Source organism: Galleria mellonella, unplaced genomic scaffold (assembly GCF_026898425.1).
Source record: "Galleria mellonella isolate WM207_F2 unplaced genomic scaffold, CSIRO_AGI_GalMel_v1 utg213, whole genome shotgun sequence".
NCBI lineage: Eukaryota > Metazoa > Arthropoda > Insecta > Lepidoptera > Pyralidae > Galleria > Galleria mellonella.
Genome location: NW_026442039.1, coordinates 5,229,883 through 5,257,643, shown reverse-complemented (window position 1 = coordinate 5,257,643; position 27,761 = coordinate 5,229,883). Strand labels below are relative to the sequence as shown.

General features: G+C 33.6%; 1 protein-coding gene across 7 annotated transcripts in view; it reads left to right on the top strand.

Annotated features, from left to right (window-relative positions):
- The window catches only part of LOC113511570 (four and a half LIM domains protein 2), a 217,132-nt gene that overhangs the window by 163,870 nt on the left and 25,501 nt on the right, over positions 1–27,761 (top strand). For all 7 annotated transcript variants that reach the window (XM_052894502.1, XM_052894501.1, XM_052894500.1 and 4 more), the window contains one exon: positions 420–594. In XM_052894502.1, the coding sequence (XP_052750462.1) occupies positions 420–594 (175 nt within the window). The remainder of the gene's footprint in view (positions 1–419; positions 595–27,761) is intronic.

The following is a 27,761-nucleotide window of genomic DNA, read 5'->3' as shown; positions in this document are numbered from 1 at the left end:
CAAACTAGCTATACAGCTCGAAAAATAATAAGAATTATACCTAATTAACTGGGAATAGAAGTTCTAAAATTCTGGAAATTCAGTAAAAAAAATGTGATAAGCTCATATGTTGCAGGGAGTCGATGAATGTAGGTAACTCCTTGCTATAAATATTTATGGCTAATTGAAATGATGATGAATTGAGCAGATCCAGAAATTTTGTAATTGAACACTGAGATATGGCAGTAAAATTACAAGATATGAAGGTATATCACTATAATTCCCAAGAATGGCAACACATGCCGTGGTACTTTGTATTCTGTTATGTCCAGTACCCCTTGTGTCTGTAGACGATAAAAAAACACTTTTTATCACATGGTCGTAAAATATTTGGTTATAATTTCGAAGTCCTTTATCTAAGTTCATGTCTTTTCTACCAGGATCTGTCGTACAAGGACAAGCATTGGCATGAGGCGTGCTTCCTCTGCGCGAAGTGCCGCGTCTCGCTGGTGGATAAGCAGTTCGGATCTAAACTGGACAAGATCTACTGTGGCAACTGCTATGATGCCCAGTTTGCGAGCCGCTGCGACGGATGTGGAGAGGTGTTCCGTGCTGGTGAGTACCTTTTAGATTTCTGTTAATGCAAGTAGAATGTGTTGGCATTTAAAATTAGAATTCATCTTTATAACTAATAATACTTCTTTATCAAACTTAATCGGTTTCTTCAGAATCAATAAACTCCATACTTTTGATAACTTGATTCTTCTTCTTAGTTATAAAGATGAACTTTTAAATTTCTTTATTACATTTTTTTTAAATGAAAATTACCTTTATCGTCCTTTTAAACTTAGGTGCAAAAAATCCATTTATTTTTATTGTTAATATGAAGTATTTGAGGTTATAACAATCGCTGCTATGGTTCTACGTGAATGCAAATCCTTCACAACGTCGATCCCACTCTAAATGTTAACTATAAAACAGATTCTGTTAACTTTAAGACATGGAGACAAGCGTATGAAGATACTTTGTCTCCAATTTCTTAGTGTAACAGAAGCGTGCATTCTCATGTATACAATTCCTGATACGTACCGTTCCATTTCTTGTTTCTGTGAATTTATTTTTATATTGTATTCATCTGGAGGATTTTCTTCGACTATCAAAATAAACATATGCATAATACAAAATGGACGTTATTTTTAGATCCACGGTCAGTTTTAGTAGAATGAATGCGATGTTAGACTGTAATAATAAATGGATAGTTAAAACTAGGTGCACTGCAAAAATGAAGCGCTTAAGCGCTACTTTTCCATGGAACGCAAGTTTGTATAATTTTACTGTCTGTTTTTTTCTCTGAAGTTTGAGTATAGAAATTCTATAGCTCTTTAGATTTTCAATACTCAAACAATACTCAATACTCAAACGATATTTTCATATTCAATTTCATAATAGCAATTATGTTTAATAACTTTTTTGCAAATATTTCTTAATGAGGACTAAATATCTGTTTTCGGCTTTACATTAAATTATTTAATGAAAACTTACAGTCGTTCAATATTGCTAATAATTCAATAACTAAATGCCAAAAGACTTCTTGTATTAGTTACAGAAAAACTTGTTTACAGTAGACTGAGGTCATTTGTTAGTTCCGCGTGCTGAAATTCGGATTAGAGCTGTCCGCCCGTTTTGATTTTGACAGACATGAGTATTAATTTATATTATACTAGTTTTTACCCGCGATATCGTCTGCGTGATAAATCCTGTATCAATTTCTGAAAATATAAAGTAACATACATTATGTCTTTCTCTATCCCAAATACCAAATTTCACGATAACTGATTGAACACACCACGCTTGTCTGTACGGAGTCGCTACCCAAGAACCTTTCTCCTACCTCGATTATCGACTAATAATTTATTTATAAACAATAATACACCTAGATAGTGTAAATGGCGGACTTAACACCATATGGCGTTATCTACCAGTCGATCGTAGACAGAAATAACAGAAAATATAATTGACTGCGCGGCAAACAAAAACAATACAATACTCATCTTATCTACATTATATATGCTACTTTATACAAACTATTTTACTTTATACAAACATTTATATATATTGTATAATCTATACTTATAATAAATCTGTAGAGAGGTCAATTCTGTACATGAAATATATTTCCAAAATAACTATCAGGGGGTGATTAGTGATCGATACTGATGCCAAAAATGCAATCAGTAAAATTTTTTTCTTTCTGTCTGTCTGTCTGTATGTTTGTTATAGAAACAAAAACTACTTGACGGATTTTAACGAAACTTGGTACAAATATTCTTCATACTCCTGGGCAGGTTATAGTATACTTTTCATCACGCTACGATCAATACGAGCAGAGCAGTGAAGGGAAACGTTGGGAAAACGGGAGAAGTTACTCCATTTTAAAGCTTCCGTCGCGTGTGCAGCCTTAATGGCCACTTTTTAAAATGTAAAAATGTCCACCCGTGCGAAGCCACTAATAATAAATAATATAGATCGAAAACTTACTTAGATGTAAAGGAAATACCAGCATCATACTATGCAAACGATTTAAAACATATTACGATAACGAAGAAGAAAGTGTTCAAACTGCAATTGGCCCATTGCCACTTCAATGATAAAATATAACAGTCACGCAAATATGTATAAACAATCGGTACTACAATATTTTTTTTTAAATAATTCGTCTATACTGTCGCATAGAAAAAGTATTGAAATAAATCTATATATTGTTATTTATCTATGACTAATTTCGAATCTATAGTCGATGTATTAAAATTCCACGAACAATTTTAAATTTAAAATTCAATCGTTGTAGTCTATGCTTTTGGAACATTTTTAAAATTCTTATAAGCCAACATCTCGCAGTTGCTACTCAGATATCGTAAGCAGATTCTGCCTATATAAGGCGTGTGTACCCTCGCTGAATATGGCAGTAAGGTGACGCGACTCGAAGAAACCCGACCAGTGTCATTGTCGTAACCTCGACACTTCCATGTTTTAATCCTGACTGTTATATACCGTTTTATTCTTATATTTATCTAAAAATCAATCTAAATGCAATGTTTTTTAGGTTCACAATTGTCTACAGACATAATTAAAGCTGAAAGTGCTTTTAAAAAGTATGTTTTTTTACTTATAAGCACGATAAACTAATTGACGTATAATTGGCTGATTGGGAATTGAATAATAAATTTTCGTATAATGATATCATTATATATATTACAAATAAAAAGAATTACAATTTCATATAGATATAAAATTTTATCAAAATAGAATAAATGAAGCTAGTAAGTGAAACCTCATTTACAATTGCTATATGATTAATTATAATTATATAGCTATTTCAATCTCCAGGCTTTTTTATCTATTTCATTGAATTCTTTACTATGTGCTTAATTTATAATTTTTCTAATAATAAATAGATACTATTATGTTAATTAGAGACTATACGAATTTTTAGAATGGCAAACAAGCTGACGACCCACCTGATGGAAAGTGGTAACCGTCACCTATAAACATGAGCAGTACCATGCACATAACAGAGTATACTGTTTCGCCCATGATACCCCCCATCCATTGCCATTTCCGAGAACTCAGGTGTTATTTCTCTGTACCCTGTAATTTCACTGTCATATCCCTTCAAACCGAAACACAGCCATGCAAACAGAACTGTTTCAAGGTAGAAACACGAATTAAAAAGGAATTAATGTATATAGAATAGAAATTATATTTGGTATTGTTATATTAAATTAAGGAAAAACAAAATACTTCAGCTATTAAATATTTTATTGTGTTTTAGCGTCTTATTAACTATATCTCATGTCTTCGTCCATGTAGATCAGTATACATATTCTGTATTCTAAATTAGAATGCAACTTATCCGTGTACCAAACGCAATTCGAATCCTTTAATTAGTGTTTGCGTGAAAGAGTATTTATTTTTTATTACAATAATACATTTCCTTTTACAATAATATAATTTTTTTATAGATAAAGTATTTGATGAATAAACAGTATCATTGATAAAGCTGGAGTCCTTCCTATTTTACTAGAACAAATGATTAAAAACTATTTTTAACAAAAACTAATTATGGTCAATTTCACACAACAATTACTTACTTTTTTCGAACATAACATCACAAATAGGTGTTTACTTACAGTATGTTTTTTTGTTATGAGTTTTTTTAGTATTTTATTTCCCCTCAAACTATATACTTCACTTAGTTTATGGGTTTGTAGAGATTAAGTCTTCATTCTGACGGTATATCAAACGTGGCTTGAAATCAATCAAATTATCAATTTGAATAATTAAAAGGTATAATTATAGTGTTCGGAAACTGGTCACTACAATTAAGTATCATAAAACAAAAATTATTAAAAAAAATATCATAATTTGTTATTAACATAATGTTATGTGTTTATTAACTTCACTACCCAATGGCGAATTAATGTATTTTAGTTGAAACAAAAACGCCTTAGTAAAATAAACTATATTTCAGTTTGAAGAGCAGTATTATATATGGCAGTGAATTTACAGGGTACAGAGGAATAACACCTGAGTCCTCAGGAATGGCTGGCAGTACCATGGACATAACAGAGCATACTGCTTCGCCCATGATACTCCCTATGCATTGACATTCTTGAGAACTCAGGTTTTCTTCAAATACTAATTTCCTTTAGTCGCCTCTAACAACACCCACGGGAAAGGAACAAGTGACCCATTCTATGCCGGGACCACACAGCGCTGTCCATAACAATGCTCAAATTCATATCGCCAACATGACAAATGTATAAATATACATTGACGTAAATACGTCACATTAATTCCAACAACTAAATACTATGAAATAAGTAATATCAATAATACTCCTGAGTCCTCAGGAATGGCAACGCATGGGACCGTATCATGGGCGAAAGAGTATCCTCTGTTATGTCCATGGTACTGCTCATGTCTATAGGCGACGGTTACCACTTTCCATCAGGTGGACCGTCAGCTTGTTTGCCATTCTAAATTGCATAAAAAAAAAGTAATAATGATATAAAATGAACTCGTACACTAAAACAGTCGTAAATTGAAAGCGAACGACCAATTACGTGCCGTATGCGAACCCCGGCTTATATTGATGCCACTACACTTACAAGGTTTCTAATTGATAATGTAATTGGACATTGTAATTGCTTGGACGTGTATTGAATACGTGATGGGTGTTAGAGGGAGGCATAGTTGGGATCCAGCGACCCCCGTTAGCGATATAAGTGGTTGGGGATTTTCCGAACCCTCATTTACCCCAATTATAGTTTTCTCGGTGTCGTTTAGTGAATGTTAAATTGATTAATTAATGTTAGATTAGTTCTTGATGATATTTGTTTTGAATCCAATGTTAAAGAATAAAAGAGTGACGATTTAAAAGAACTTATAAATGCGTCTATTTGAATGCAGATGAGTTATATTCTTTAATAGTCTATAGGCGACGGTTACCACTTTCAATCAGGTGGGCCGTCAGCTTGTTTGCCATTCTAAGTTGTATAAAAAAAAAAATAGTTCAGTCAGTATGTTACTTCGAATTTAGCAATCAAATTTATTTAATATATTCAATATGAATTATGTACAATAAAGATTTTACAATACAATACAATCATTAGAATCAAACCTAGGTTTTTTTTTATAAATGATAGCCCGGCATATGATTTTGGTATACGCTGATGGGGAACCATTTAAAAATGATAGGCGAGGATAGAAGAAGGTCACGATTATCATAATGAATTTAAGAATAACTAACCATGATGGTTTTCAGAGGGAACCGCGTGGAGGTCGACCTGATTGAATATATTGCTAGCAATGGGGTTGCTAGTTTTTTTTACTAACAATCCCTGTACCCTTTTAAACCTAGATTTTTTTATAATGGATGATAATGGATTGTCAACCCTACCTGCACTATCGGTATACACTGGCAGTTAGGAATGACAGGTGAGAATGAAAAGGCAGATCAGTTAGCCCATCGTTAAAATGGGACTGGACTTCAGCACGATGGTTTCCAGGGGAGATCACATAGAGGTCACCCTAACAGGGTATATTGCTAACAATGAGACTGATTGTCCGCATTACTAACATTCCCTAAGTTATGTCCTAGGTTTGTTTTCGAGTTGGTCTAATCTTAGTAACATAATTTTTTATATTATTTAGATCTAAGGCTTATATCTATTTCCAACTCCATTTCCGGCATTAATAAAGATACATATATACGTCCAATAATTAAGCTATGAGATTTCGTATTTCTAAATTATAAAAACAGAATGGCAACCCTGCCAACGCTACTTGTTTACGCTGCCAGAGTACCGGTGATGGGTGATTAGTAAAAAATAAATTGAAGTAATTTGTTCCATCGTAATTGTGACAGATTACCGTGTGTAGGTCGACCTGACAGAGTATACTGTTATGGGACCGCTAGTCCACATTCCCTTACTTAATTTCTAGAATTACATGTATCTACGACTTGACGTCTCAGAGACATTAATCATAGGGCTTGGAAATTTATAATACTGTATCTTAAGTGGATTATTTATCTAATACGAACAGCCAAAGAGTAAAACTCTCTTTCGGCTGTGTTTTCTGCTCAGTTTAAGATGGAGTCTTTCAATGCTAGAGTCATCATCATCATCATCATCTCAGCCATTATCTGTCCACTGCTGAACATAAGCCTCCCCCATAGACTGCCGTAAGGAACGGTCCTGAGCCACCTACATCCACTGACTTCCTGCAATGCATTTGAGATCGTCACTCTATCTATTGGAGGGATCGTCCTACACTGCATTTGTTCGTACGGGGTTGCCACTCAAGAACCTTTCTTTCCCATCGGTTGTAACTTTTTTCACCATTGCCACTTCAGCTTGCTTATTCTTCGGGTCTATGTCGTTTACTTTCATTCTTTTGCTAATACCCTCGTATCGGATTCTATTACGCAAATAGGTAATATTTACGTTTGCGTGTACCACCTTAGTTAGAGCTCATAGTTACTTAAGATCAAGTGAGATTTTAGTTAAAGGCGTTCAAATTAAATATACAAAAAAAAAAATCTAAATAAATCTTTTAGTCGTTATTTCTATTCCTATAATACAATAGATTGAATCGAACCAATTATTTTGTTTACTTCATAAAACGGCTTCTAAAAAAAGAAAGTTTATAATCATGCGGATTAGACACAAAATATATTTTTGTGTCTATATTAAGCGATATCATCTCCAATTCTAAATAGATTTTGATAATCTTTATTAATATTTTTAGTGTGAAAGTGAGTTTGTTTGTTTGTAACTTCTTGGGGTCTTAACGGCTTACTATAGAGGGGGGAAATGGATTGGGGGGGGAAATGAATTGTTAGTAACGGGGTCTAATGAACCCATTGCTAACAATATACCCTATCAGGTCGACCTCCATGTGGGTCCCCCTGGAAACCATCGTGAACAATTCTTGTTGAATTCGTCACGATGGGCTCACTGGTGCCTCGCCGGTGTATACCGATACCGCGGGCGGGATTACCATTTCATTATCACTCATATTAAAAAATAAGAGAAAAAAAAACGGCTTACCTCTGGTAAAAGATAATTAATATATTTTAAGCTATAGTATTTCACTTAATTTTCCTAATTGTTATTATATATTTGTACGTAAAATAAAAGAAATAACTAATATAAAGACCATTACTTATCATTGTAATATAAACAGGGAAACTTTGTACAAAAGTCGATTTCTTAAGTACCTCTGTCCCATTCGTGTTTCAACCGTGAAGCAGTTGTGTTTGCATGGCTGTGTTTCAGTTTGAAAGGTGGGGTATGGCGTGAATTTACTAGGTGCAGAGGAATAACACCTGAGTCCTAAGGAATGGCAACGCGTGGAGGGTATCATGGGGAAACAGTATACTCTGTTATGTCCATGGTACTGCTTATGTCTATAGGCGACGGTTACCACTTTCCATCAGGTGGGCCGTCAGCTTGTTTGCCATTCTAAGTTGTATAAAAAAAAGCGTTATGATAATTTTATAACTACGGCCAGATCACTATCTGATTGTACTTTTATAACCAGAAATGGTATTTTGAAGATAAATTTTGACATAGTAGTTAATCAGTGTGTAATTTATTGCTTACTTTACATCCACTTATAGATGATTGAATGATGTCACATTTATATTCGGTGCTGATATAATATTGTGCAAAATGAACGACGATTTGTTTGTTAACAAAAACCCTTCTCAAGTTGATGCATATCATATTTAAGCGAGAATTCGTTTCTTAACTGCTGTAAATAGAATATTTATTCATTTATAGGATCACTAGTGGATACAGATGGGCAAAGCACCGGGTTTAAACCCGGTGCTTTGGTAAAAACCCAATAAACACCCATAAACTCCCATAATCACCCAAAAAAATAGGTTTTTACGTATTTTTTTGAAAATATGTAAGTAATACCAATAAATTATTTTTATAAATTGTATTGATCAATTCTACAATATTAAATAAAACGTTAACTAATAATATTTCAGGAAATTTTAAAAATCTATATATAATAAAATGAAAGTAATTAATTTTCAGTGTTTTCATGTTGCAGTTGATCAACATGTTGGCCTTTTGCTTCCCGTAGATACTTTAAAATTTCTTCATAACACCTCGTTCGCACACATGGCCGTATATATTTAAATTCTTGAGCCACTAACAGTCCGAAATACTCATTTCTTTTATCCTCTTCTCCATAAATTAAGCATTTAGAACAGTTTGTTTCTTCTTTCAGTAAATTTTCTTTTACTTTATCCTCGTTTCTTTTCTTTGTTGCGACGACGCTGGGTAAATCATCTGGACACTGGGTCTCACTATCGCCAAATATATTTGGAGATCGGCTGTACGGCTTGGCAGACATTTTTTTCTTTCTACAATTTTAAATTAAATTTATTAGAATAAATGCTTCGAACACACGCGATCTAAGTACCTTTTGTGTTTATTATACCTTACCTACCTAGGTATAAAAAGATTACTTACGTAGATTTTCTTTTATTAACTGTTTTATACGAAGATCTTGATCTCTCAAATTAGCATCCATTTTACTTCCAGTGATTATCAACTAAATTAATAATCCACAAAGTATTAAATAACGTTTTTATGAAATATTTAGCACAAAAACAATACCCTTTAAATATCGATCGTCAGTAACTGTGGCTGACTTACCTATATTCTAGCAAGCAGGACTGCCAGATGTGAAGGGGAAAACCCCAATAAATTGTTGCATGTGACTGATGATGTGAGCATGTTCGTTTCATAATAAAAATGTTGCCAGGTAACCAAAAAGTCGTATGTTTTTGTGAGAATTACGATCATAATCTTTACGATCGTACATTAAAAAATAGACAAATAATAGTATGAGTACGATTTAAATCGTATATCTGTCAACCCTGCTAGCAAGACAGCGACAAAATCACGTTGCATAACAATGTAGCCCAAGCTTATATCTTATGAAATATACGGAAGAGATACGGACTTAGAAAAAACAGAAATGTTGTTCTTTGTGGAAGTCATTGATGAAATTCTATGTATTTTAGCCCGCAAACTTTCTTCAAACAAAAACAGCGCCATCTAGTATCGAGTTCTGTAATTATCTCTTTGTTTATGGATTTGAAGTAAGACCGCCACGCATGCAATACATTATGACTGGGGATTCCCCTATTCGTCGACGCTGAATATGAGGCGACGACAATCACTGTCAAACGTGTTCACTATTACTCTGACTCTGGTAACGTGACTTCCTGGTGACGTGTTAGGTAGGAAAAGCAGTAAAAAAGTGCATATTAAGGGAGCAGATTTGAAATAATATTTATACTTAACAAGAAATAATTAAAGGTAAGTGGATTTTTGAATGATACAATTATATCATGATCACTTAACAATTTTAACTTAAAATTAGATGTATTATTACAAGCTTTTATTTAGCTTGCGTTATGTAAATAAAAGTATGTAGGTATGTTCGTATGTTGATGCAATTATCCTCAATCCTCAACCGACTGGGATAAAATTTTCCATACACGTTTATTTTGGATGATAGTGCATAGTTAGCTGAGAGTCGTCATTGGATAATAATGGTGGATAGCCTAAGATGTGTACTAGATATTTATTTTTAACATAATATGCGTAAGTACCTAATCGAATTAAAGAAGTTGCTGAGAAAAATACAGAACAATACGATAATAAACTAGCGTCTGCGTTTAATCCTCCGAGGAGATGTAATTTTACAAAGGTTTTTTGTATTTATTTTATTATTTTTTTAATAAATTTATTGTAAATAACAAGAAATAATCATTGTAAAAAAATAGGCACTCTATTGTTGAATTTTCGTCAGACCAACTAATCATCGTTCATTTTTTTATATAAAGATTTACGCATATGGGAGCACTACCGTACTTTACCAAACAAGTCTGTTTCTTGCAAGCTTTGTAATAAGGTCTACAAATTCAGTAATGCTGCCAAAATGCTTCAACATCTTATCACTTGTCCAAAATCTCCAGAAACATTAAAAGACTCTATGAAACTTATAAAAGATAGCTCGTCCAAAACCAAAATGTCTGGACTGTCAGAGATAGAGACAAATGATTCTTTTATAAGCCCCTCGTCGTCTGCTAACACTACAATAAATGCTGAGTTTCAAGACACCGATGATCATATAAAAACAGAATTAGCGAGAGCTATATTTGTAACAGGGACGCCATTATCGATGGTGCAACATCCTTTATGGATACAATTTTTCGAAAAATTGCAACCAAAATTTAAAATACCTTCACGTAAAGCTTTAGCGACAAAATACTTAGATAAAATATATAGAGAAATGCGTTTTGAGTTAAATGAGGAACTAAATGCTTGTAGTTACTTACACCTTCAGTGCGATGGCTGGTCTAATTTAAGAAATGAAGGAATAATAAACTTTCTTATATCAAAACCTCAACCTGCATACGTTAAAAGTTTGAATACAGAAAGTAATCCTCACACTAGTGAATACCTTAGCCAAGAAGTTGAAAAAGTAATGAAAGTGTATGGAGCAAATAAGTTTCTTGTACTTATTGGCGATAACGCTAGAAATATACAAAAGGCATTCGAATTAACAAAACTCAAATATCCACATGTTGTTCCTCTCGGTTGCTGTGCACATATCCTTAACTTGTTGTGCCAAGATATTGTAAAGATACAAGAAGTAACTGTGTTTATTATGCAAGCCATAAATATAATAAAAACTGTTAAAAGGAGTCAACGATTAAGTTCCTTGTTGATAAAATCAAGGCAGGGTGAAGATTCTACACAAACACTAAAATTGCCTTGTGCTACAAGATGGGGAAGTCATGTTACTTCGTTAAAAAGTTTGAAAGCAAATAAGATAGCTTTGCAAATATTAACAGTTAGAGAAGATGTGGTAATTTCAAGAGATATTAAAGATTTAATTCTAAGTGATGATTTCTGGACGAAGACAGGGGAATGTATAAGTATTTTGGAACCAGTCACTGAAAGCATATTTTACTTAGAGAGCGACCAGAATCGTTTGCATCGCACATACATTACATTTAGAGATGTACAAGCTAAGATACGTTTTGCATTAAATGAGATTTCGACATTGAGCGAAGAAAGCAAACAGCAGATTCTAACATCAGTATCTTCAAGATGCAATATGGCAATGAGGCCAATACATTTTGCAGCATATATTCTAGACCCCAGGACTCTAGGAGTCGAACTTACTCAAGAGGAAGAACTTAAGGGTATGGAGTTTATCTACAATTTAAGCCAACACTTAAGTTTGTCAAATGTAATGGCAGATTTGGCGTGTTATAAAGCTAAAGAAAACTTTTGGGCCAGAGGATTTGTATGGAGCTCATTAGATAGCATTGAGCCCCTAATATGGTGGAAAGGTATTTGTGGTTCCACTGAGTTAAGCAAAGTAGCGATTCGTATTCTATCAGCTCCCTGTACTTCGGCAGCCACTGAGCGTTCCTTTAGTATCCAAGGCTACATACATAATAACAAAAGAAATCGACTTACAACTGAAAGAACTGAAAAAATTTCATTCATTTGTTATAACTGGAATCTTAAACATAAAGCTGAATGCGAGGACATTCAGTTTAATGAAGAAAATACCTTAGAAGCTTTCATTGAGCAAGTAAATGAACATAACAGTTTAGACGAAATAGAGCCTATCGAACCTATACAATTCATCGCTTGTAATAACTCTGAATCTGACAGTGATTGACTGTAGTTTTACATTTTACTTTCATCTCTTTCTTAATAAACTCAAAATCAAATTAAAAGTTTTTTATTCTGTAGGCTGCATAATAATATTGTCTATGTCCAGTATAGTGGACGTCTTGCGGCTGAGATGACGATGATGAAGTACAAAATCATAAACACCCAAAAATTTGGGTGTTTATGGGGTTTAAACCCAATAAACCCAAAACACCCGGTTTTTACCCACCAGACTTTAAACCCACCCAGGTGGATTGCCCATCTCTACTAGTGGATTAGGGGTCAACTGTTCTTACATTTAAAGGCAACCACAGCGTGTTTAAGAAAACATTAAAACAGAATTAATTTAATGTTTGTATGTTTATTTATTATAAATTGTTATCTCTTAAATATTAATTTAATTTGCTATTTTCTTAAATCTGTGCACCGCCATTTTCTCTCTCTGTTTGACGTGGCGGTTGACTGGTAGAAAATGCCATCAGGCATTATGTCCGCCCTGTAGACATTTTTCAATGTGTGCGAAAGTATAAATAAATAAATTAATTAAATTATTAAATGTTAAAATAAATAAAATACATATAAACGATTGTAAAATATCATTTTAAAATACAGCACGCTAAATTTTTCAAGGTTTCTAACCAAGTGAGTAAAATAAAAAGAAATTACCACTGGATCAAAATTTTTGACCCAAAGTGACGCTTACACGATTGTACTGAAATATTAAATGCGTATTGTTTAAAAAATATTTTCTTTTTTTTTAATACCACTGAGGTGGCAATCAAGCATACGGCCTACCAGATGGTAAGTGGTTACCCTAGCCTATTAATGCCTGCAATACCAGAGTTATTACACGCGCGTTGCCGACCCTAAAGAAACCTCTTTAATCCCCTTTTGAAGAACTCATTGTTCTAGTATGTTTTCTTGCTCAGGGATTAAACGACATAAAATTCCTGTCGAAATAATATGAAATACTCAGTTAGAAAAAAAATATTTTAATATGAGACGACATAAAATGCGAAACAACGCGCATCTTCTAGACGTTTAAGATATAATTATATTTGTTAACTGCTTTAAAAACTTTCGCCAACAGAAGGCGCCACTTTTATGCCATTAGTACTAATAATAGATACTGCATTATAAAAACGTACATTCTCAGAATATTTTCATTAATACACGAACATTTTTTTCGTGTTATATTTTGTAATAATACAAATAATAGTAATAACTGTCTGATCACTAGTTATTACCTTCATATGTCACTTTCATGGCGTAATAGATTCCTAATAATATGGGATAATAGATCTGCTTATTATATGAAAAATTCATGATATTCATTTTAGTGGTATTGGTAATGGCTGGAAAGAAGCCATATAGTATATTTCAAAAAAAGAAAAAGATTTATTTGATTTTTTTTTTCGTACCATTCTTTCAAAAATTCTTGTATCTCTTGATGTTATGTTCAAGAGATACAAGAATTTTTATTTATTTATTTACATATTAAAATTATAACTATTGCTATAATTTTAATATGTAAATAAATATAAAAAAAAACACTAGTAGAACTATAGAAGTGGTATCATTTTGGAGTACGTTGTCTAGGTATTTACCAATTTTTTAACCCCCAACATAAAGAACGTTTCTGTCTGTTGTATCGTAATTTTCAAAGAAATAAGTCTATATAATTGTTGTTTAAACAAAAACAAAAATGCCTCTTTAAAGAGGCATTTTCATAAAATCTCCTTTAAATCTCATCTGTTGAAATTGGTCACCAATCAAAAGATCATTAACTTCTTTCGAGTTGATGAAGGAACGTGACCAACTTCTATTACTGTTAGTACATTCGTAAGAATGTGGTAACCTTGACCTAAATTGTCTAGAACATGCAGGATATCCAACTGATACCAACTCTTCACCAACTTATCGCAGAGGTGTTACAGGTTTAACATCTTTTTTTTTATGGGTGAAAATGGTATGGTAACCTCGCCTGTGCTAACGGGATACTCTGGCGGAGCACCAGTGAAGGGTGATAGATGAGAATGAAAACAGGCCAGTTGGCCCATCATGATGAATTCATCAGGAATTAACCATAATAGTTTCCAGGGGGAACCGCGAGGAGGTCCACCTGGTTGGGTATATTGCTAGCAATGGGATTCTCAGTCTCCATTACTAACAATCCCTTTCTCCCCAAGGTTTAACATCATTAGAACGATCTCAATGAAAAGTTTATAAACAGAGCATTCTGATGATTCTAATTCAGTGATCATTCTAATAATTGAGCAGGATAGAGAAATGAATATAAATTTGCTTAGGTTTCTATTGTACTTATATTTATTCAGTTTATATGAAATTTAATAGTAGATATAGTTGTTAGGTGAATTAGTTTATTCTATTCAATTAAATTACGTTATAGCAATACCAGAGGGAGACTTTGTACAAAAGTCGATTGCTTGGGTACCTCAATCCCATTCGTGTTTCTACCGTGAAGCAGTTGTGTTTGCATGCCTGTGTTTCGGTTTGAAGGGTGGGATATGGCGTGAATTTACAGGGTACAGAGGAATAACACCTGAGTCCTCAGGAATGGCAACGCATGGGGGTATCATGGGCGAAACAGTATACTCTGTTATGTCTATGGCACTGCTCATGTCTATAGGCGACGGTTACCACTTTCCATCAGGTGGGCCGTCAGCTTGTTTGCAATTCTTAGTTGCATAAAAAAAAAAATATGTTTTAAGCATTAGAGGTACAATATCAATATGAACCCTGGAAGGTCACAACATTCATATTAATAAATGTTTGTTACATAAAATACACAGCTTTGTTTTTATACTATATATGCATAGTCAGTCACAACACAAATAGGTACTTACAAATACAATTAAATTTTCTCATTTAAAAATTCCTGCAGTGGAAAGTATAAAGTCGATTGCTTGGATACTTCTGTCCCATTCGTGTTTCAACCGTGAAGCAGTAGTGTTTGCATGGCTGTGTTTCGGTTTGAAGGGTGAGATATGGCGTGAATTTATTGGGTACAGAGGATCAACACCTGAGTCCTCAGGAATGGCAACGCATGGGGGGTATCATGGGCGAAACAGTATACTCTGTTATGTCTATGGCACTGCTCATGTCTATAGGCGACGGTTACCACTTTCCATCAGGTGGGCCGTCAGCTTGTTTGCAATTCTTAGTTGCATAAAAAAAAAAAATATGTTTTAAGCATTAGAGGTACAATATCAATATGAACCCTGGAAGGTCACAACATTCATATTAATAAATGTTTGTTACATAAAATACACAGCTTTGTTTTTATACTATATATGCATAGTCAATCACAACACAAATAGGTACTTACAAATACAATTAAATTTTCTCATTTAAAAATTCCTGCAGTGGAAAGTATAAAGTCGATTGTTTGGATACTTCTGTCCCATTCGTGTTTCAACCGTGAAGCAGTAGTGTTTGCATGGCTGTGTTTCGGTTTGAAGGGTGAGATATGGCGTGAATTTATTGGGTACAGAGGATCAACACCTGAGTCCTCAGGAATGGCAACGCATGGGGGGTATCATGGGCGAAACAGTATACTCTGTTATGTCCATGGTACTGCTCATGTCTATAGGCGACGGTTACCACTTTCCATCAGGTGGACCGTCAGCTTGTTTGCTATTCTAAGTTGTATAAAAAAAAAATAATGAAATATAATCATAAATGTTACATGAAATTATACAGCTTCATTTTTATATAATAATTATGCAATGAGTTTTTTTTAAATAGTATATTTATAGAATATTAGCTACCGCACCACGATTGTTTCTTTAAAGTCACAATAAAATGGCAATTCAATGAATCCCACACACCAACGTGATGATGACACCGTCAACCTATACGGAAGTGTCCGAAACGTGATTCAAGACAATTACATATGTATTACATAGTGATTGCTGTAATTTGTATTAAATAATTTATATAGTCCTTGCTGTTTACACGTAAAACTTCAATTATGGTTTTGGAATTACATTGAAAGGAGCAAAAACACTGCAATCAGGTCCAATCAATTCCATAGTAATATTTTTGTGTTTTTTTTTTATACAACTTAGAATGGCAAACAAGCTGACGGCCCACCTGATGGAAGGTGGTAACCGTCGCCTATAGACATGAGCAGTACCATGGACATAACAGAGTATACTGTTTCGCACACGATACCCTCCATGCGTTGCTATTCCTGAGGACTCGGATGTTATTCCTCTGTACCCAGTAAATTCACGCCATATCCCACCGTTTAAACTGAAACACAGCCATGCAAACACAACTGCGTCACGGTTGAAACACGAATGGGACAGAGGTACTCATAGTTTTTAGAACTTCAAGAACTCTTATTAAGACTCCTCACATAAATTTTTCATAAATAACTCTTATGTACAAACATCGTCTAGTTTGAATTTTATTATATTAGTAACATAATATACATTGTTTCATATCCAAATTGCTTTCCAAGCCCCACTGCGTATAATCTGAGGGCCTACCATGAAATGTTTTCCGAAATTTCGGATCCGAACGAAACAAAAATTTGATGTTAAAATTACTTGATACATACCGTTTAAAAATATTAAAAATCCTAAAGTATCGTTCTTTTGGACATTTATGGTAGGATTTATGATAAATGAAATGTTAAGCTTCATTTATAGGGTCGATATTGGTACGAACAAAAACACGAAATTAAGCCCGAAAATTCGGAATTTCGTTTCATGGTAGACCCCCTGATATAATGAATAATTTGATACTCTACTAAGCTTAACGATAGATATATTATTAGAACAGGCGTGAATAATTAACAATTTCGAAGTTTACGTATATAAATACAGTATAAATATAAATTCAGGACCATAAACCCGTTACAAGCGTGATCAACAAGATGACTTACTCCGTTATAATTAATGGGTAGAGTGCGTCACTGTCGAAAAATGCTTTCAATATAAAAGTTTAAATTTAGAACAGCTCCATAATTTTTTAATTTCGTGTCTGTTGATGGATTTTTTAATAACTAGTAAATAAAATTCTTTGGCACAGTCATAAAATGAATACTGTTTATAATAAATGAGATTTCAATAATAATAATATAATATTTTCCATGTGCCATACAAACTATATATATATATATATATATATATATATATATATATATATATATATATATATATATATATATATATATATATATATATATATATATATTTTTTTTTTAAATGGGTGATAATGGTATGGTAACCCCGCCTGCGCTATTGGTATACACTGGTGGGGTACTAGTGAGGGATGATAGATGAGAATGAAAACAGGCCAGTTAGCCCATCATGATGAATTCATCAGGAATTAACCATGATAGTTTCCAGGGGGAACCGCGAGGAGGTCGACCTGGTCGGGTATATTGCTAGCAATGGGATTCTCAGTCTCCATTACTAACAATCCCTTCCCCCCATACAAGCTATATTATACAAAAGTGATCTTTTTACAAATTTATATATGAAGTAATTCTCAAATTTATATATACAAGTATGATTCATAAAGCGTGGGTAAGAAGTTCAATATATCAGATATTTATATAAGTAACGATGTAATATTATGTCATCAAATTGTACTACGAATACGTATTGTTATAAAAATCAGCCTTGCCTTGTCGCCATACTTTAGAAAACTATATATTAATACCATATTGAATTGGATGTGAATCATAATATGAATAATAATTATTGTAACATAATATATGTATAATATTGCGGAAATATTTAAAATAGTAAATCAACTTACAATTAACATTTATCTATTTATAAATTATGTACAAAATAGTTCAGTTTTATATTTTTATCATGAACATGAACACATGGTAGACACCATGTGGCCCTGGTATAGAATAAACCGCTGCTTTCTTTCCTATGGCTGTCGTAAGAGGCGACCAAGGGAGAGTGAGGGATGGACAGCAGCGTCCCTCTTAAAACATCCCCAAAACCAAACTGCGGTTGCCAATCCTGCCTTGCGTGGCAACTACAGGTACCCCCCAAAGGGTTATGTTCAGCAGTAGACAGTAAAAAGCTGATATGATGATGTTCTGGCTTCTAATTTTTATCATTTCTAGGGAGCAAAATTTTTGCTAGCAAAAAATGTAGTATCTCTGTCCCATTCGTGTTTTTACCGTGAAGCAGTTGTGTTTGCATGGCTGTGTTTCGGTTTGAAGGGTGGGATATGGCGTGAATTTACTGGGTACAGAGGAATAACATCTGAGTCCTCAGGAATGGCAACACATGGGGGGTATCATGGGCGAAACAGTATACTATACCATGCTATGTCCATGGTACTGCTCATGTTTATAGACGACGGTTACTACTTTCCATCAGGTGGGCCGTCAGCTTGTTTGCCATTTTAATTTGTATAAAAAAAAAAACTTTATGATAATGTAAATATAAAATTGAGTTTATTTTGTTTGTTTGTTACCTCTTAGTATCTTATCGGCTTATCCAATTATATGAAAATTGATATACACGTACTTCGTGTGACGGAGAAGAACATAGGCTTCCATTTTCCTCGTCATTGACTTTATTCTGATTACGTGAACGAAGTCGCCAGTAAAAGCAAGTATTTTTAATATTTTATGACGATTCTTTATTGTAAAAGTCTTGATAGATAATTAATGCGAGGTGTAGGGAAAAGGTATAAGAATTAGGGGTTCAGCAATATGAAGTAAACTGATTATATCCATAATAAAATCTGGGCAATTTTTTTTAATAAATATAGTCGGAATCATAATATTTATTTATTTTATTTTCTTGTTACATCCTGAAAATCTTTTTGTCTCTTTTGTTGCACTTTTTTTTGACAATAATAACGGAATTGTTACCCCTCCTGTGCTTACGATATATGCTGGCTGGGCACCAGTGATGGATAATAGTGATGGGATAGAGAATGAAAAGGCATTAGCCCATCGTTTGGAATTCAGTACGATGGTTTCAAAGGGAGACCACGTGGAGGTCGACCTGACAGGGTATATTGCTAGCAATGAGACTGGTAATGCGCATTACTAACAATCCCACCCCTTCGTTGCACATTTTCTACAGTAAAGAAATAATAAAGATCTCGAATCGGAAAAACAAAGTTGCCAGATCGGTTTATCCACTCTAGCGAAGGCGGGACGGTCGTAGTAAAAAATATATGACCAACAAATACATTGTGTAAATAAGTACTTATACTGTGACCTACCATAAAAATCTATACATGCCCACTCTTTTACGCTACAGATGAGCAAACTTTACTAAAAGATTACAATACAAAAACAAACGAACAAAAAGGGCGTGGGTGGATGCCTCAAATTGCCTGTACATCGTTATACCATTTGTGTCTTTATGGGGAATATAAATAAAGTTTAATTTATGTATGCATGTTAAATTTGTATCCAGTGCCAGAAAGCTACGAATCTTATTTCAATATCCATCATCATAGTAATAAATGTTCGGTCATATTTAATTAGCCCATTCGACTGATGTATGGATACAAGCAAATAAATATTCATGAAGACGATTAAATAAGTTAGATAGATAGATAGATAGATAATTTATTTGCATAACTTACAGCACACAAACAAAAGACACAAAAGCAATGTGAAAAAAGATAAAAAAGATACATGTACAAAAGATTAAAAAAAAAAAAAACCAAAAACAAAATCAGAATGCATAATAAAATTTTTTTTTCTTCATGCGTGTGCCACAGCAATGCAAAATGGCCACAACTCAGCTTTTTGCTTTGCCCTAAAAAGAGCAAAACACTGATATTCTGTTGTGGCCAAAAGTGAGCCGCGAAATACCACTAAAAAAAAATAATAAAAAAGAAAGAAATATAGATCAAATACATAGTGTGCGTTCGTTATACTCGCTATTTAGAAGAAGGGTAGTCAGAAGTTAATTTCTATCAGTTTCAAGCACTCAAAACAAAATGAATACCTAAATTATACAAATACAACTAGTTACATAAAAGCATATTAAAGAGGCAACAGCAGGCATGCCCATCGCCAGACAGCGATCCCTCCCAGACAACCCAAGGATGGAGAGAATTAAATTGTGTCTGTTAAAGGTGTGACAGAAAAGTAATAAGACTAAAATATGAGAGAAAAAATGGGTAAGAATCAATTTAAACACAGTATAAACAATATAAATAAAATAGACTTACATATAATCATAATAATAATTAAATCCTTATAATATACTAAAAAGATAAACGCAAATAAATAATACATATGTGTATATGAGTATGCATATATTGGTGTATTAAGTACTACGACGGAGAAGAATAAAAATGTACTGTACAAAGGGAGACAGCTTCCGCCACCGATTTTTGTTTTTCTAATAGCATTTCTTTAATATTTTTCCTAAACGTATGTAAAGATGTCATTATTCTGAGGGGCGGTGGGATATTATTCCAACATTTCGTGGCCTGATAGCGAAAGCTGCCGGTAAATGCCACAGTTTTATGACATTGAAGTGACAGTGGTGGTCGCACTGATCTAGAATAATACCTATCATAAAAAGTGGAGAACTTCAACTTACTGTGAAGATATTCCGGATTTTTAAATTTCATTACACCAAATAACAAAGTAGCTAAATGTAATTGTCGCCGGGATTCCATATTAAGCATAGACGCCATATTCAAGTAGGGTGAAATGTGACTACGAGGAGAAATGTTGAAAGAAAACCTACAACAGGCGTTTTGAACTTTTTGTATCAGCCGCTGCGTTTTACGAAGTAAACGAGGGCCGTACACTAGGTCACCATAATTGAATCTAGATAAAACTAAGGACTCGCATAAAGTGATGCGAACTTTAACCGATAACAAATGGCGAATTCTGTATAAAATTTTTAGACGATAGAAACAATTCTTAACCACATTCGAAATATGGCTTTCGAACCTTAATTGTTCATCAAATATAACACCTAAATTTTTAGCTTCCTTCACGCGTTCTATATTTCTGCCCAAGATACATAAAGATGGATTATTGTTTAAGATATTAACCACTTGTTTCTTGGTTCCTAAAATCATCCATTTTGATTTATCTGGATTAAGTACTAAGGAGTTTTTGCTTGACCACTCTGCGATTTTATCCATATCTTCATTTATCATTGACACGGCATACGGAATATTTTCAGGTGATTCAGATATATATAACTGAACGTCATCAGCATAACAGTGATATCTACAGTACTTTATCACATTAACAAGATCAGTACAATATAATGAAAACAGTAACGGCCCCAGGATAGAGCCCTGAGGGACACCACAATCAACCAATTTAGATTCAGAAATTAAGTAATGTCCATTGGCTTTAACAAGTTTAACTGATTGACGTCTACCTTTTAAATAGCTTTCGAACCATCCAATCGAAAGAGGATCTACACCGTAATAAGACAACTTAGAGAGTAAAAGCGATAAATTAATACTATCAAATGCGCGCGAGAAATCCAATAGCGCCAAGATAGTACCACAACCATTATCCTCTGCAGATAATATATTGTCAGTAACATCTAGTAGTGCTGTTACTGTACCCCGCCCCTTACGAAACCCTGACTGAAATTCTGGTAGAATGTTGTTCGATTCCACATATTTCACTAACTGTTTATGTACGACCTTCTCCAAGATTTTCGATAAAAAAGGCAAGATACTTATAGGCCTGAGATCTTTAAATTCAGTTGGTTCAGTAACTTTGGGCAATGGGGTAACCAACGCTTCTTTCCATTGTTGGGGGACGGCATTATTGAGGATGGACTTATTAATAATGGCTGTAATAATTTTTAGTGTTCGAGGAAGAGTAAGCAGTATCATATCTCTATTAATGGCGTCTGACCCAAGCGAATTTGACTTTAAAGATGTTATATAAGTAGCAACTTCGCTTTCGTGTACAGGTTGCAACCTAAAAGATTTATTATTATTTGAGAACTGATGATTTTTAAAAAAGTCTATAACAGAATTAGGGACAGTGCGTATATTAGGAATATTAAGAAAATGAGAGTTAATTGCATCAGGATTATCAAAAGACGAAGGGAGAGAATCACTCTTGCCGGGATCAACTAATATTTTATTTTTAAGAGCTTTCCAGAAACTCTTACTATTGTCAATTTGAGAATTTAGATAATAATTAAAATATGCTTTCTTTTCATTAGCTATACTACTCTTTACTAACTTCTTCAAAACTAGGTAATAACTTTTATGGACCTCTGAACCTGACCGTCTATATTTATCGTATGCAGCATTACGTAAATCCATCATCCGCCTACAGTTGTCAGTAACCCATGGCAAAGACTTATTATCCTTAATGACTCGTGTTTTAACTGGAGCATATTTATCATACAATGATTTAATCGTTGTATTAAATCTATCAACCATAGCATCGACAGACGGAAGCTCGCCAATACCTTCCCAATCAATAGAATTTAAATCGCGATTAAAGTTGTCAAAATCAATATTCTTTATGGGTCTATAAGTAATAACTCTGGGTGAGGATTTTGTTTTTTCAAGGAGAGTACCACGTTAATCATAGCATGTCCAAGTGAGTCTTGTATGGTATTAACAGAGACTTCACGGACTACGGCATTTGTACATTAAATCTATTAGAGTGTCTGTTTCTGTTGAAAAATGGGTAGGTTCATTAACTACTTGCTTAAGATCAGTGTAATGCAGAAACTGAATTATTTTTGAAGTATTACAGTACAATGTGTCCAACATATTAACATTAAAGTCACCTAGCAATACGACATAATCATGGTTGGAGAAACACGAAATTGACTCCGTCAAGGAATCCAAAAAGATATCTAAATTGACCCATTGTGGTCTGTAAGCGGTTCCTATAAGAATTTTATATCCATTAACGCACATAGATAGCCACATTTGTTCAATATCTGCTTCCGGATGCTTAAGAATACGTACACGGAGTTCACGCTTGACGTAAAATGCTACACCTCCTCCTCGGCCGCCACGCATTCTCGTAGGGCGAGGAGTACTAAGCAGTCGGTAATTAGGTACAGCGGGTGCGCATCCCTCCTGGCCCGGTCGCAGCCAAGTTTCATTTATTGCGACTATGTCAGCATTATACTGTGTCATAGCCACTTGGAAATTATCATGACCTGTATTTAACGAGCCGGCATTGTAAAGACCTAATTTGAGGTATTTATTTTTAGGGATTAGGCCGAGTACGGTACAAAAAGATAAATACATAAATACAATAAGGGTATTTGAGTATAAATAATATAATGATTAATTTGCTGATATGTGGGTATTTCTGTAAATATATGTAAATAAATAAATACTCACATAGTAGGTAAGTGACTGTTAGGGATGCCATTCGACGAGTGACAGTAATACATGTGTGCTTGCTGTTACATTTAAGCATAGTAAAAAAGTTAGTGTGGAATATAATATCAGGTAATACAAACGAGAGCGCACGATACATCAGGAGCAACATTGTACTGTGATGGTTTCCTTCCCTATAATTTTGCATTGCTGTTACAGTATACATTATTGCGGTATATTTGTAAGAAGTAAAAAACGATAAAAGTAAGATTTTTGTCAGGATTACATATATAGTATTGTCACAAATATATAACAAATAATAGATTAACAAATAACATGATGGTTTTTGATATATATACATGTTTGTGACATAATTGGCATAACACACATTCTGATAACAAATAATAATAAATAATAACAGATCAATCGGTAAATAAAAAATAAAAAAATATCCATATCCTCTCTTAAATTTCCTTTTTATGAGATTAAAGTAAATAGTCGTAAATATAATTATCAAAAAGAATATAATGTGCCGACATATAGTGTATTTAAATAGCTGCATCACACATATGTAGATATTTATTTCGTCTATTGTAACAGCTCTAAGAGGTAGTAAATTAAACAATTCACAAGTATAACAGAAGCATTGATTTATAAGCAAGCATATTTTAAAACATGTTATTATAACTTTGTAAGAAATTGGCGAATAAAATATTAGTAAGATAATGATTACGAGCATGTAGCATTTCACGGTGCATTTATACAGTCGGCGTATATAATGAGGTAAAATATTAGCTACTACAATAATAGTACTAAGTAGATTAAAGCGATTGAATTCATAATTATAATAAGTACATATAATTTGTTTATTAGGGCCTGTTATGACTGTGTAATAAAAATCATAAAAACTTAATATCAAAATTTGTAAATTTATAAATATGTGGCAGTCAATAATACAAATAAATGGCCTGAAAATATTAATATTAACCCCCTCCGCCACCGCACAGAACAAGTAGCTATACAATAATTCAATGCTAAAATGACCAATAATTGTATTATTACTAGATTTTAATTGAACTAACATTGTCCTGTCCAAAAACCCTCACAAGATCAAGTACTGAGCCGATACGGTGACGAACAGTACCATTTTCATTATTATGACGCACAAAAATTTTACCGTTTCTAGTCCAAACAAACCTCCAACCACACCGCTTAGACATCACGGGCCTGATGAAACACATAACGGTTAATTCTAGTAAGTCTCTCATTTACATAGAATCTACAAGATGGGCCAGGAAGGCCAGCGTCCCCGGTGGTGGCACCGCGGCGTATACGGGCTTCGTGAAGGAACTGATCACGCAGAGTACGCCTGGCCAACCGAACCACGACAAGCCGGGGCCGTAGTTGGTGTGTGGGTCCATCAGAAAATATCGTGATGCACTAACCACATCCTCCTCAGACAGTTTAATTCCTAATTTAGTTGCCAGCGTTAGTGTAACATGTGTCACATTTTCACCTTTCTGCTCCGGGACACCAGATATTTCAATGTCATTGAGAAGGAGTTCCTGGTCCCGATCATTTAGTTCTGCTTTAAGCTGCTCAATAGCCTTCATCAGCGTATCCTCACATGGTGTAGCACTCGAGCTACCCTCGCAGATCTGACGTTCTAAATTGTCAACACGAATAGACAGTCGATCAACGCGGGCATTGCAATTATCCAGCCCTGAAAGTTGTGAAATTGGATTCTAAATAGTAAAGTTATGACACAGTGACGAAGTAAATGTTTTATTAAATGTCAAAGACTCATAAAGTCGAATTATTTTTACGCTCATTTAATAAACATACTACCTATACATCTTTATTAAATATTTTATTAATAAAGATATTTAACTTCATTATAAATTGGTTCTGGATTTAATATGTTTGCTATTTTTCTTATTTCTTTTTACGTGTTTTCTTCACTTGTACTGAGTATCTATGCAAACTATATCTAAAATATTTAATTTTTTATTAATTAATTAATTTATTTATTTATTCTTTATTGCACAATAAAACTTTGTACAAGTGGCGAGCTTAATGTCATATGGTATTCTCTACTAGCTAACCATTAGGTAAAAACACAAAGCGTATGAAGGGCAGATGTAGTGAAAAAATATGTGACACAATTATAGCAACATACTGAAATAATTATACATAATAATAAATAAGAAATACACATATAATACATAAATACTACTTATATTTATAATAAATTAAGTAGTTATACTAATATATATGAAATATATACACACATATACACATACATACATACATATACATACATTAATTATACATACATTAATTATCACAGGTGTTAAAACCGTATGTTAAGCTTTAAATAGATAAATTGAAACTATATTGTCTTAGTATAAATGCTCCGACAAGCTGGACTCTACACTCTAAAACTGAACAATTTCACCGAGGCATTCACTCAAGTACAATTTAAAAAAATATCATACAATCCAGGAGACATATTTTTTTATGTGATACAACATGGTAACCACGCACAAATTATTACTCTTGTTTCGTTAACCCACCTGTTAGGAAGTGGTAACTGTCAACCATTTTCATTAACAGTATACACATTTATTTCATATACATCAAACATTTTAATATTTTAATCAAAACTTACACTAAGTTACCATTTTAGCCATACGTTTTTTAATAAAGAAAAATATATAACTTGTAACTCCTAAATCCTATTAGAGATTCATTAACTTCCATTTTGCACGTAAAAATGTTGTTACCAGGCTTTTAGGCAGACAGGGAATATTGTACACATTTTTTGCGAAAAGTGCCTGGAAAAATTACATTTGAAACAACAAGTGGTCGCGAGAATGCCAGCAGTAGAAACACCTCAATGCTTGTAGGTAAATACAAGCTGAAAGAGAAGAAAATGGAAAAAATATTCTGTTATGCAATTCCGACATTTGACTCCTTAAAATGTTTACCAAATATACCTAAACTCTTTACAGATAACAAGGTTAATCAATCACCAAATGATCAACTTTGTAAAGTTATTGGGTTAATATGTAGTCGGATTTACTCATTCATAAGTTTAATATGTTGATAAAATATCAAACAGACCATCTATTTATATTAAAACTAGTCTTTTCCCGCATCTTTGTCTGCATAACTGGCATATATTTATTTATCGGAATAAAAAATAGGCTATGCTCTTCTCCATCCTAAATCTATACTAATAAATACGAAAGTAAACCTAGACCTTGAACAAGGATATAGGTTATTTTTGTCACAAAAAAGTAAAGGGGATGAAATGGGAGACGAATGTTTGTATGGGGAAACAACTATTTCTCAGCAAAGGAATATAAAACTCAGTTTTACTCAAACGAACTTACAGGCTAGCTAGAGGTACATATACTCGTATGCTAAAAAAATAAAAAAAATGCTTGTTCATTTTAGTAAAGAAATCTATTTTGTCCTTTTATTTATTACCTACGTATTATATTCTTTTGCAGTGTTCTGACCGCAAACTTTTCACAACTTGATTCTCATTTATCTATTGTATATAGTAGGTCAATACTGAATAAATAAAAACTCGAATAAAAGTACCCTCCACTTTTGTTAAGAATGCACAATGTCTCAACAATCTGTATTTTTATTATCTTTTAATGTTTCTCTCTGGACTCTGGAACGAAGTGGTTATACGAATAAACGACGTCGCGAACTGTGGATTCTTTTTTATAATACTGTTACAAATTTTAAAATGTTTTCTACATTAATCTGTAAATTAAGCTATTAAAAATACACTTAAAAATGTCTAGTAAGATCTCTCTCTCTCTTTCTTCGTCCACTTAATTACTGAAGGTCGTGTCTTTATGATATTACTCCATTTCGCATGGTCTTCAGCCTCTCGCAGGGCAGCTGCAATTGATTGCCCACGCGTTGCCATTCCTGAGGACTCGGGTGTTATTCCTCTATACCCTGTAAATTCACGCCATATCCCATCCTTCAAACCGAAACACAGGCATGCAAACACAACTGCTTCACAGTAGAAACACGAATGGGACAGAGGTACCCAAGCAATCGACTTTTGTACAAAGTCTCTCTCTGGTAAAGGTGATCTTCCGCGTGGTCTTTTTCCCTCTATCTTACCTACAAACATTAACTTGTCCAGAT